Source organism: Rhinatrema bivittatum, chromosome 5, assembly GCF_901001135.1.
Source record: "Rhinatrema bivittatum chromosome 5, aRhiBiv1.1, whole genome shotgun sequence".
Taxonomy (NCBI): Eukaryota; Metazoa; Chordata; class Amphibia; order Gymnophiona; family Rhinatrematidae; genus Rhinatrema; species Rhinatrema bivittatum.
This window is the reverse complement of record NC_042619.1, coordinates 13,498,679-13,510,472: the sequence shown is the minus strand read 5'-3', so window position 1 is coordinate 13,510,472 and position 11,794 is coordinate 13,498,679. Positions and strand designations below refer to the sequence as shown.

At 54.2% G+C, this 11,794-nt stretch overlaps 1 protein-coding gene across 1 annotated transcript; it reads right to left on the bottom strand.

Annotated features, from left to right (window-relative positions):
* Positions 1 to 3,788: 3,788 nt before the first annotated feature.
* LOC115091477 (secreted frizzled-related protein 2-like) lies at positions 3,789 to 8,805 on the bottom strand. The gene is made up of 3 exons (XM_029601699.1): positions 8,112 to 8,805; positions 6,768 to 6,845; positions 3,789 to 4,094 (listed from the first exon to the last, which is right to left on the bottom strand). The coding sequence occupies exons 1-3, from the start codon at positions 8,635 to 8,637 to the stop codon at positions 3,790 to 3,792; spliced, it is 909 nt and encodes a 302-aa protein (XP_029457559.1). The 5' UTR covers positions 8,638 to 8,805; the 3' UTR covers position 3,789.
* Positions 8,806 to 11,794: the final 2,989 nt, after the last annotated feature.

The following is an 11,794-nucleotide window of genomic DNA, read 5'->3' as shown; positions in this document are numbered from 1 at the left end:
ATATCCTAATAAAATAATGTCAGAAGCCATACATTTTAAACCAATAAATACTAAAAGACATAAAGCATGCTTCCAGTATTAAAGGGGGTGCAATTTGCTGTCAGGCCACAAGGTGGCACTGGTGTCCTGGAGGGGGGAATGAAGCGTCCCATTCAGTTCCCGTTCTCACTGGTCTTCTGAGGAAAGGATACTCACTCCCTTGCAAAGCCGCCTGTTCTAAAGAAAGTCCCGTTTCAGACTCTTGCTGCAGCCCTTCCTTGAGCATGTTGGAAGAAGCTCGCTCTGTAATGAGGCTGAGCACAGGGAGGTTCAGTGACCCGTTTCAAGGTCACTACTAGATGACCTCTGTTTCTCTAGTTTAGGTCAAAGGCAGTAGGGCGACTCCTGATCCAGTGGGATGTTTTTCATTCTTTTCTACTCTGCTCCCACCGAATCCTGGTCCACGTAGTCCTACACTGGGACTCGCGTACGTTGAGATGGGATAAGAACACCCCCCCCCCCCTCCTCTTCCTGTGCGTTGACTCGTCAGGTTATCCAGCCTAACATCACTCTGCAGGGTTCAAGAGCTTCACCTGTCAGAAGACCAGAGACGGAGCCACAAATGCAACTTCAGAAACCCGACTGTGGCTCTTTTTGGGTCAGGCAGGTAAACCGGGGACAGGTTGCCGTATGCTGCACACATGAGCCGTGCTGAGGTAACATGGATCCCCGAGAGGAACAGTAAGGATAGCCTGAGCCCCAGGGGCCAGTACCCAGCCCTCACATGGACAGGGGGACAGGACAGACCGAGTAGTCATCACCATGGCAGAGAGAGGCATGCCCCAGCCCCTGAAGCCTGGATTTATGATAATTATCATTATTGTTGTAGCTATTGCGATTCTTCTTATTTTCCTGTCCTACCTGTTGGAGGTGGGAGTGCTGGGGGTCCCTTGGAGCTGTGCAAGGAGCAGCACCTGGAGAATTCGCCTTTCCGCGGGGCCCCTTCGACAGCGAGGTTTCCCCGGGTCTGGCTCTGTCCTCGAGAAGCCGCCTAAGCAGCTTAGAGGAGGGGAAGCAAGTGACAACATCAATTATTGATCTCAGGGACCTGTTGCTACCTGAGACCACGGCAGCTCGGGTTACTGCCTCCATGGCCCTGCAAAGTCATGGAGAGAGAGAAAGGGCCTTAGATTTAGAAAATTCATTCACTGGTTTTAGCACAGGCAATTCTTGCTTTTGCAATCTTCTAGATTTTTTTGACGGTGTAAATAAACGCGTGGATAAAGGTGAGCCGGCTGATACGGTGTATCTGGATTTTCAGAAGGCATTTGACTAAGTCCCCCCATGAGACACTCCTCAGGAAATTACAAAGGCATGGGGTAGGAGGCAGGGTCCTTTCGTGGATTGGGAACTGGTTAAAAGGCTGGAAACAGAGGTGTAGCATATTCGAGCCGGCCGCAGCCGCAGAAACAGTTTCAGGAATAGCACAAGACTTGATTCAGGTGCAATTATTTATTTACAGTGCGCGACAAATGCATAAATCAAAGTATTAGCTCCCCTTGCATCAGGCACACATATTAGGTAGACATACGGCATACAAATATCTCACGTGGTCCTACCAGCTCCCCTGAGGCCTCCCTAGCTCTCTAGTTGTCAGAATCAGGACCTTTTTTTTTTATGTATTTATTTATTTATTTAAATGCTTTTATATACCGATATTAGTGTGAAACATATCATATCGGTTTACATCCAAACTGAAGATGGAAATTACAAAAAACAGGGTGTGGGGAAGGGGGAACAAAGAATAAGAATCTAAACGGAGGTAGTTAACAGAAGGCAGAGTGAGAAAGAAACAAAACTGCGGAGAAGGCTAACAAGATTGCATCATAACATGATGAAGTCATAGCAACAATCAACGGCAGAGTAAATAATGAGATTACATGGTTACGTAGTGAGGTCTTAACAATAATATACATGGATGTGAGGTAGGAAGTAGGGGGCTCTACTCTGGGTATGCCTGTTTAATCCTGTTTTTATGCTCATTAATACCCTGTAACCCAGACTCTTCTGAGGAGAGCCGGCCATCCCAGCTCCCTCCCCCGGTGCACCTGCACATGCGTCTGGGTCCTCCCTCCCCTGCTGATGTGGCTTTTGAACTGGGCCACTGCCACAGTGCCTGCAGCGCTGGCATATTGGGGGGGGGGGGGGTCCTGGTTCTGGTGACGTACAGTGCTCGTGGAGGTGGCAGTTTGGGGGGGGTTATATACGCCCGCCCATGCCACTTCTCTCCTCTGTTTCCAGTCTGTCGCCCTGCCTTGCTCCTCTTTCTGCAGTGGGGGGACTGTGATCTCCTGACAGGTAAACAGTGGGGCTGATGAGAGACACCCGCACCTCGACCAAACAAGGCGGAGGATATTTTATGCAGCAGGCTCAGTTCACCCGAAGAAATCCGCTTAATTTCATGTTACCCCACCTTTAGCAAACAACCTGAATCCCTCTGCTTCTCACAGGCATTCAGCCCTATGGCATCTTAATAGTTTTTTGTTATGTGGATGTTTCTGTTTTATTTTGTTTGTCATTTTAAGATTATAACTTATTTGAAACAATTTCTTTTCCTCAGTATTTCTTTTTTTTGTTTTATCGGTATTTAATTACGTCTGTCTTTTGTAATCTGCCGAGTACTTTGCCTCTTGGGGACTGCAAGTCCTTTAAATAATTGAATAAATACAGATTATACCGGTCAGAAAGAGGAAAGTAGGCCTGACGGTCCCAGAATCCAGTGGCGACTGACCAGGAAAAGAAAACCACAGTGATCCAGAAAAAGCAATGGCAAGAAATACCCCAAACGTCTGGTGAGGGTTAGAGAAGATGTTTTAATCACCCTGCCTGTCACACAGGCAGAGACAGCGAGGCTGAAATCTCGTTTTTCAGGAGGAATCCGAGTGGCCGGAGGGGGAAAGCGAGTGGAGGAATGAGGAGGAGAGTCAGCATTAGGAGGAGGCGTGGGAAGAGGGCAAGGAGGAGGAATCCATCCATTCTCTTCCTCCCTGTCCCACCTGCCCACCCCACCCTCTCTCAAGCCACTCAGCAGGTTCAGAAGCGAGGTCTGACCCGGAAGCCCAGGGAGGGAGACATGAGGGGTACAATTTCCACGCTGCTTGCCTAGGTGCGCAGTGCGCAGCTGCAGGACTTCCTTCCTGATCTTCAAAGGCCATGGACTTTTCATTTGCATTTTTTTTGTATGGAAAACACCACCCGTAGACTTGAATCTCCGTGTGTTATTGCCTAATCCCGCCCAAAACAGCCCCCCGGGAATGCCTCTTCTCAATCCGGTTACCAGCCCCCATGCTGGGGGATCCCCGCGCGGGTCTGCAGCCAGACTGAGGACGGGCAATTCAAGCGGGTCATGGGCTTTGAAAAGCTGAGCTCGGAGAAGTGTCCCCGCTGTCACAAAGCGGCTTCCACCAGTGTAGAGACGACTTAATGCCCGTGGAAAAGACGCCGCTTTATGAGGAGGGGCACGACTGCTCCCTGAAGCCATGCTGGGTCGGCGCTGGCTCCGATTAGCAGGAAAGGACATCACAAGCCCACTTCCTTCAGCGCTGACCCACGCGTCTGATCTGACCCTCGTGGGGCCACGGAAGACACCGACATGATCAGTACGTGAAATGGGCCACGGCACTGATGCTGGCAGAGCTTTTGCAAGCCGTGATGTGATAGGAAATCTCCACCTTAAGGTGACTTTGCAATCACCCCCCCTCAATCCCCTTCCTCCCTCCCCCCCCCGCCCCCCCCCCCCCCCACCCCACCCTAGCACTGCACTCTCCGCACAAGCCTGCTGAACTTCTTCAGCTCCTTCTCGCCTCTTTCCCATTTCCTCAGCCAGGAAATGACCAGCTTGCCGGCCACCTGCTGGCCCAGCACCAGGAAGGTGGCCCCTTGCTCTCTGATCTCCTCGCAGGTGCAGGAGTCGCCGTCTGTCAGCCAGAGAACGGTCTTCCTCAGCTCCTCTTCCGTCCAGCCTTCCTGCTTGTAGAGAGCCCTGCTCTTCACCTCGGGGATCACCTTCAGGTGACCTTCCTCGCTGGATGTGGAGTGGACGCTCAGTTTCAGGGCTGCAAAAGACAGAAGTACCCGACAGCAAATCAGTTCGAGGTCTGCCTAGGGCGGCTGAAGTTCTTCCTAAGTCCTGATGTAAATAAAACACGAATAACTGAACTTCAGTCTATACTAAAAAATGTTTTAACTCCCAAAGCAGTAAATTAATGGTACAATAATGCACTGGGAATTTAACAAAATAAAGCACGATAACCTTAAAATGTGCACACAAAATATGCTTGGGGTAGATTTTCAAAGGGTTACGCGCGTAAGAAATGCGCGTAATCCTTTAAACACACCCCCCCCCCCCCCCGGCGTGTGCCGAGCCTATTTTGCATAGGCTCAGCGGCAAGCACAAGCCCCAGGAGCCACATATGTCCCGGGGCTTTGAAAAAGGGGCGGTCCGGGGGTGGTCCCGAGTCCTCCGGCACAGCGGCCGTGCTGGAGGCAGGCGTAACTCTGTGGAATAAGGTAGGGGGGGGGATTTAGGTATGGCTGGGGGGTGGGTGCAAAAAAAAAGTTCCCTCCAAGGCCGCACTGATTTCGGAGCGGCCTTGAAGGGCACGGGGAAAGCCATCGGGGCTCCCCTTGGGCTCGGCGCACGCAAGGTGCACAAGTGTGCACCCCCTTGCGCGCGCCGAGCCCGGATTTTATAACATGCGTGCGGCATCGCGCGCATGTTATAAAATCGGGCGTACATTTGTGCGCGCCGGGTGTCGCGCACAAATGTACCCCGCGCGCGCTCCTCTAAAAATCTGCCCCTTAGTGCGCACAAAACATGATTTGTATGCAAAGCATGTTACCTTTGCATCCATCCCGAGTACAGGATCCCCACACAAACTCCAGGCTCAGCCCCATAGACTGTCACCAGCCCCAGAAACTTTCCTCCACCTCTGAGCAGGAGTTGTATTCCCAGCATGAAGCCTACACCCCTCTGTGCGCTGGGGAGTAATAGCGAATGCCTTCGTTAACCTTGGATTTGCACACAGGAGCACTAATTTGTATGCACAAAAAGATGCAGACGGCAGACTGCGGCTTATTACACTGGGGGCCCTACAGGCCTATGCTCCTCTCTGATCCTGACAGCCAGATGGATGGAAAACGAGTGGCCAGGAGGAGGGGGTAGCCAGAGAATGGCCCGTGTGTGGGTAAATAACCAGCCTTGCTTGTACGTTCCATCAAGGGGTTACTGAGGAAATGTCACAACTCTGGAAGTTCAGTTTTCTGCATGAAAAATATCATAAAAGCCTCTTCATTTCTGACGTAATTCTCTGTGCTCTGAAACTGTTGTGTGTTTCGGCTTAATAAAGTTACTCCTTGCATGTTCTGAATTGCACGGCTATAACTTCCAATGCTCAAGGAGCGACACTGAGTAAATAATTATAGTATTACATATTGTTCCTACAGCGTCATCAGTGTGCCCAGTGCTGTACAAAATAAACCACAAGCCTACAACAGGTCTGTCGCAGGGGGCTTGTATTCTATGTCTGAGCATGGGGGGGGGGGGGGGGGGAGGTTAAATGGTTAACTCAAGGTTACAAAGGGAGAGAGAGAGGTAGGGCCAACCCAGCCAGGATCTTGAGGAGTTACTGCCCCTATATTACACTGCTGGGAACATGCTCAGCATTCCCACTGCTCCCAGTGAGATACTCTTATTACTGTAAGAGTAGCCTCGTGCATGTTCCTAGGGTAAGAACTGCAGTATGAGTCTCGGCGTTTTCTGTCCCCTTAAAAAAGACTCTTTCAAGGCCAATGCAATACCGCGCGCTGGCTGCAGCCCATGGCTCAACAGGCGACTTGATGCTCGTTTTGGACGCGCTTCCAGAGCCCCTTCGTGCAAAAGGGGGGTTAGTGCGTCCAACCAAGCGCATAGCTGATATCACTCATCACACCTACATTCATGTCCATGAGACTATTGGCTATTTTTCCTCCCGTGCAAAAAAAAAATGTGTGCCTGATGCGCACATTTTTATCCTCAAAATGTAACGTCTGCCCCGGAGCAGGCGTTAATTCTTGCGGAGCCCAAAAGGATTACAGAAAATACTGCTTCTCTGTAGTTCCTACGATTTAATATCGTGGCGATATTAAGTCGGAGGAATCAAAAAAGGAACACCCCCCCCCCAAAAAAAAAAAAATCTTGCTGGCGGCCGGGTTAGTTAAACGGACGCTCGATTGACGAGCTTCCATTTTCCTAACGCACGCTGTCAGCCTCGTCTCCTGGGCGCCCGCTGCTGAGGAGGCGCTAGGGCAGCGCAATTTCCCCCAGCGCCTCCTTTTTACGTTGGCAGCCCCTTTAAATATAACATCGGGGCCCCCCCCCCAGAGAGGTGCATCGCCGCGCGTTTGGCCAGCGGGCGCTCAGTCATCAGCGCCTGTTTTCCGCCCCCCGATATTGCATCGGCCCGAATGTGATCGCTGCTCCCTCTTTGTGACGAAGGCGCTAGGAGTTAGCAACTGTGCTCCTTCCAAAGAGGCCGGGTCATGCACAACGTGACTGCTGCCTAAAACAGGGCGCAACAATTATTTTTCTGGGGGAAGGGGACAGAACTTCTCTGTTATAAGCAAGGACGGGGGTAGGTTCCAATGAAGGGGCACTGTTATATTCCTGGGAAGGCAAGAGCCCTTCTTAGCGTTATAAGAGCGGTCTCACGTGCCGATATCTTCGCTTTCCGGTGAAAAGATGCCCTTACCGAAGTCCTTGTTGCAGACGTTTTCCATGAACTCCTTCTCGCTGTCCCCTGGGCCCTGGCAGGCGGCACACGGAGGGTCTGGCAAGGAAAGACAGGGCAGCATGAGGAGGAGGGGCTGGCAGCGGCCCACCTGCGAAAAGCAAGGCCTCGCCGGCGGATCCCCACGGAAAGTCTCGCACGTCCTGCCTCCGTCGCGCGCTCTCCCAGCCCAAGAACAGGGATCGGGCGCGTGGCAAAGAGCAGTGCCGCCAGGTTTTATCACAGGCAGAAGGTTTCGCGCCCCCAAGACCTGCTCCCTCTCTCCCCCCCACGGAAGGGACTGCGGGTCAGGAACTGAGGTGCATGCAGAATGGGGTGAGGAGGAGAGGGGAGCTGGGGTCAGGGGTGAGGTGCTCTGGCTGAGATAGGTGGCAGGGAGGCGTGGGGGCGTGGGGGCTGTGGGCAGACTCAGGGGAGGCCCTGCAGAAGGCCGGAAGAGAAGAGCAGCTTCGGGTACGCAGGCTGCTGCTGGCCGGTCAGGACAATGTCCCTCGGGGTTGTGCCAGCAGAAGGCGAAAAAATCACCCATAAGCCAAAGAATGTGAACCCTGCAACATGCCTTGCACAGATTTACTGAGAGGGTGAAGGGGAAGGGGCACGGGGAGCCTCCCTCCCCCCAAAATGTCTGCACAGAAATCCAAAATAAGTCCTTCTGCAGGTCTGACTTTACTGTGCGTTTTTAAAGGACTTTTAAATGCACCCCCCCCCCCCCAACCAACATCAACTGCAGGGGTGCGGAACTCGGTCCTTGCGGCCCCCTAGCCAGTCAGGCTTTCAGGGTCTCTCTAATGAATATGCATGAGATGTATTTCCATGCACTACATCCTATGCATGCATTGGGGATATCCTGACAGCCCGACTGGCTGGGGGGGCGCCCGAGGACCGGTTTGCGCACCCCCGATGTATTATCTCTTATTGCTAAAGCGCCATCGGAGAGCACAGCGCTGTCCATCTGCAGGGAGCATAAAAAAACAAAACAAAACATAAAAACCCCAACATACCCGCTGGGAAAGGAAATGTGGCGAGGGGATGGGGGCGCCTGGGAAGAGCTCTCGGAAGCCCACGGGAATATTAGAAAGCAACTTGCGCAGGGCAGGGCGGTAAGGGTGGCATCGCGCTTCCAAGACGAGGAGCCAAGCTCAAAGCAACGTCTGTCCCGCCTTCTCAGGCCCAAAACGAGCCAAATGTGACTTAGGTTAGGCACAGCCACCGATCGCTCTGTCGCCAGGAGCCGGATCTGGGTCCCCCGGGGGGGGGGGGGGAGGGGGCTTCCAGCAGGTTTCCGAGCTCCCCTCGCTCACTCACCTGCTGCTGCTGCCGCCGCGGCGGCCCCCGGCGGGCCGTCGGCGGCCCCCGGGGGCACGCACAGCTCGCTCTCCGCCGGGAAGCGGCTGCAGTTGAACATCGCCGGCCAGGGGAAGCCGAAGGCGGCCATGACCGGGGCGCAGCCGTCCCGCACCCCCCGGCAGAGGGAGCGGCAGGGGTACACGGCCTCCTCCAGCTCCGGCAGGCAGACGGGCGCGAAGAGGCTGCAGAGGAACTTCTTGGTGTCGCGGTGGCAGCGCTTGGCGAGCAGGGGCAGCCAGGAGCCGGCCTGCTGCAGCGCCTCCCGCATGGTGTCGTGGCCCAGCAGGTTGGGCAGCCGCATGCTGCCGTAGCCCACCCCGTGGCAGAGCGCCAGGCCGCTGGGGATGGCCTTGCAGCTGCTCCGCCGGCTGCCGAGCGGGGTCAGGAGGGAGGAGGAGGAGGAGGAGAGGGCGGCCTGGGAGAGGAGGACCCAGCGCAGCAGCAGCAGCAGCAGCCAGGCGGGGGAGCCCCGGGGGAAATCCATCAGGAGGCCGCTGGCGAGGTCATTCGGTCCTTGCAGGTCGTCCCCGTCCCCCCCCGAGTCACCTGCTGAGCGCAAGGAAAAGGACACGAGAAGCTGTGAAGGAGGGGGGTGGCCAGCAGTGTCCCCGGGAGCGGTGCGGGGACCTCTCGGGGCTCTCCGGCCACTGAAGCAGGGCACCTTGATCTGGGAGGGGGGCTCTTTCCCTTAATAACCTGACAAAGAGCGGGCCTGACCTGAATACTGGACATGAAAAGTGAGAAGGGCACTGGGGTGGGGCTTTGTTTATAGCCCTCCTGCCCCCTTTCACTGCCCGGGTGCAGCAGTGCAGTGGTTTGGTGAATCTGCAGACCCCCCCCCCCCTGCACCATCAGTAGCTGCAGGGGTCCCCCCTCCTCCCTCCCCGGCCAGTTGGAGGCTGGGCAGCTGCTGATCTCCTGGGAGCCTGCCTGTCAGTAATTATCGCCCTCCATAAACTTCGCCTCCCCCCCCCAGCAGCTTTGCATCCTCTGGGAATTATTGCCTTTGGCTGCTCAGTCCGGCCCCCAAGAATGTGGCTTTTGTCTTCAAGAAGGCTTTAACAGCAGGAAACTCATCGGGGGCTGCCATAAAGTGCTCCTTCTACTTATGGCCTCTCTTTGCTCGGCTCTAAATTTGCCCTTCTGTTTCTGCCCAAGGCTGACAAGAGCCATAAATATTAAGGACCCTTCAGTGTGGGGAAGGGGGAGGGGCCTGAAAAATCCAGCCTTGCAATGAGCGGCGGGGCCTAGTGGGTAGCACAGGGGGGCTGTGAACCCGAGAAGCCAGGGTTCAAATCCCGCCGACACTGCTCCTTGTGTCAGGTACCAGCTTGCTTTAGCGCACAGTAAACGCATTAATGCGGAATAATGCGTGGAATTCCCAATACCGCATGTTATCTCCTCTTCAAAAAACCCGGCCCCAGGAGGGTATTAAAATGAGCTGAGGTGCATGCAGATCTGCTCACTGCTGGGCAAATAACACCACAGCGGGCCTACAGACTGCCCCCTCCCCCCATTCCCCTGGCGTTGGAGGGTTCCCGGGGGTGGGCCAGCGTGCGGGAGCAGTCCTGCAGGGGGGGGGGTGGGGCAGGAGAATGGAGGTCTGGGGAGGGGAACATTTTACAAGGCACTGGAGTTTGGGACTGGGTGGGGCAGGCTTGGGCCTGCAGGGGGTTTTTGGGAGAGGAGAGTCTGAGACTCCCAGGGGTGGGGGCAGAGTATGCAAGGCCAAAAGACCCCCCCCCCTTTTTTTAAAAGATGGTGGCTCCCGGAGGTGGAGCTGCCGTCATTGTTTGAAACGTCCGCCGCGGTATGTTACAGCCACGGGACTTACTAATCTGTAGCACTGAGCACTGCTGGCCGGGGAGTCCCACCGCTTAGTAAAGAGACCCCCCCCCCCCCCACAAATGACACCAGAGGGGGTGGCTCCTTATAGACTTAACCAATTTATTTGAGGCAGTGCATAAAGCAAAACTGAAACGGAATGAAATGTGTTAAATCTATCCTGCTCTGCCAGAGATTGTGGTAGGAATGGTGCAGCTTAAAGCTCTCTAGTGGCGAATCCTATTCTCTTTAGCTTAGGATATTGGCCCAGGATAAGAATAATCCAAGGGCACAGCAGGCAGGTCCCTTCTTGAAATATCAGCCTAGACAGGTCAAGCTTAAGTGTATCCCCCCCCCCTCCGCTCTGCCTTCCTAAGCACAGCTTGAACCGGTAGCTTAACTCGGTCCTTGCTGGCAGACAGAGGAGGCTGCTTCTTCTGCTCCAAACTTCATTAACAGGTAAAACAAGTAACCGAGCCTGACTGTGCATATACTGGAGATAACGGTGACCGGTGTAGTCTGGGCCACGGAACTAAGGGACAGGTAAAATGAGAATAATTATGCAGGGTCAGCCAGTTTAGTGGCTAAATCATACAGGCCTAGCCAGTGCAGAGCTGACCAGAGCTAAGAGAGAACCAGGAGGAAAAAAAAAACACCTAGAAACCCTTGCTCCAGGTCAGGAGGTTATCTCTCTAGAGCCAGCTGCATCGGAAGCTGTGAACGTGCAGGCCGACCATCAGCTGGCAGTATGAACAGTAGCAAGGAAACTAGGGAGGAGGAAGGTGTTAGCAGAAGGAACAGAAAACCTGCTGTGAAAGCAGGACAGTAAGGCACCTTCTGGAGAGGGGAGTGGCCTGTTGAAGAGCGGGCCAGGTTGCGGCTGTGAAAATCAGCCCAGCGGAAGGGGGGGGGGGAGAGAGGCAGAAACATCAGGCCGAGCAACGAACCCGGAAGTAGCGGCCGAGAGCAGGGTGCACAGCTCCTGGCCTCATCAACTCTATCCCACCAGTTCTCCCGACCCTGTATCAGTGTGTGGGGTCCTCTCTAAAGCAGGGGTCCCAGGGCAAATCGCCCCCAGTTCACGCCTCCTAAGGACATCCCTGCCCCCCCCCCCCCCTCTACCGGTGCATTTCAATAATACAGCCCTCAAAGGCTGCGGGCTAGAGTTCTGGCACCTGAAAACCAAGGACTGGGTCAGCCTGTTTCTAGTAATACAGATCTTTCATGATAACCCTGGAGCCACCAATTGCGTGGCATGCTTTCCCACCCTACTGTGCAGAAAAATAAATCCAGCCCAGCCAGACCTCACAGGAGCTGGGCATCCTGTCTCCAGGTAGCGCTTCCTGAATGCACAGCTCACCCCAGGGCTGGGGTGGATGATGATCTATTTTAGAGAGAGTGAAGGGAATGCACATAATGCTCCTGTGTAGGGCCGAGGAGGGAAGGGACGACACTGATCTAATGTCGGTACGTGAAAATGTATAAATAAAAGGCTGCGCACAGATAGGAAGACGCTCAAGATCCAGGTCTCAGAAGTAACAATTTAGGTTTGCAAAACCTACTTCTGCCTTACGGACAGCTCTTCTTCATCAGCATCGTCCTCATCATTCATTGGTGACACGACTTTCCAGCCAAAGAGGTCAAGGCATGTAACAGATAATGCACTTAGTACAGCACCACAGAGTAAATATAGAGCAGAATGCGCGTTCCCTGTACGTACCCGGATCAGTCCAGACTCCTGGGTTTTGCCCCCCCCCCCCCTAGCAGATGGAGACAGAAGTTTATCAAACAAAACTCCACCTTATCTAGGCTGGTGC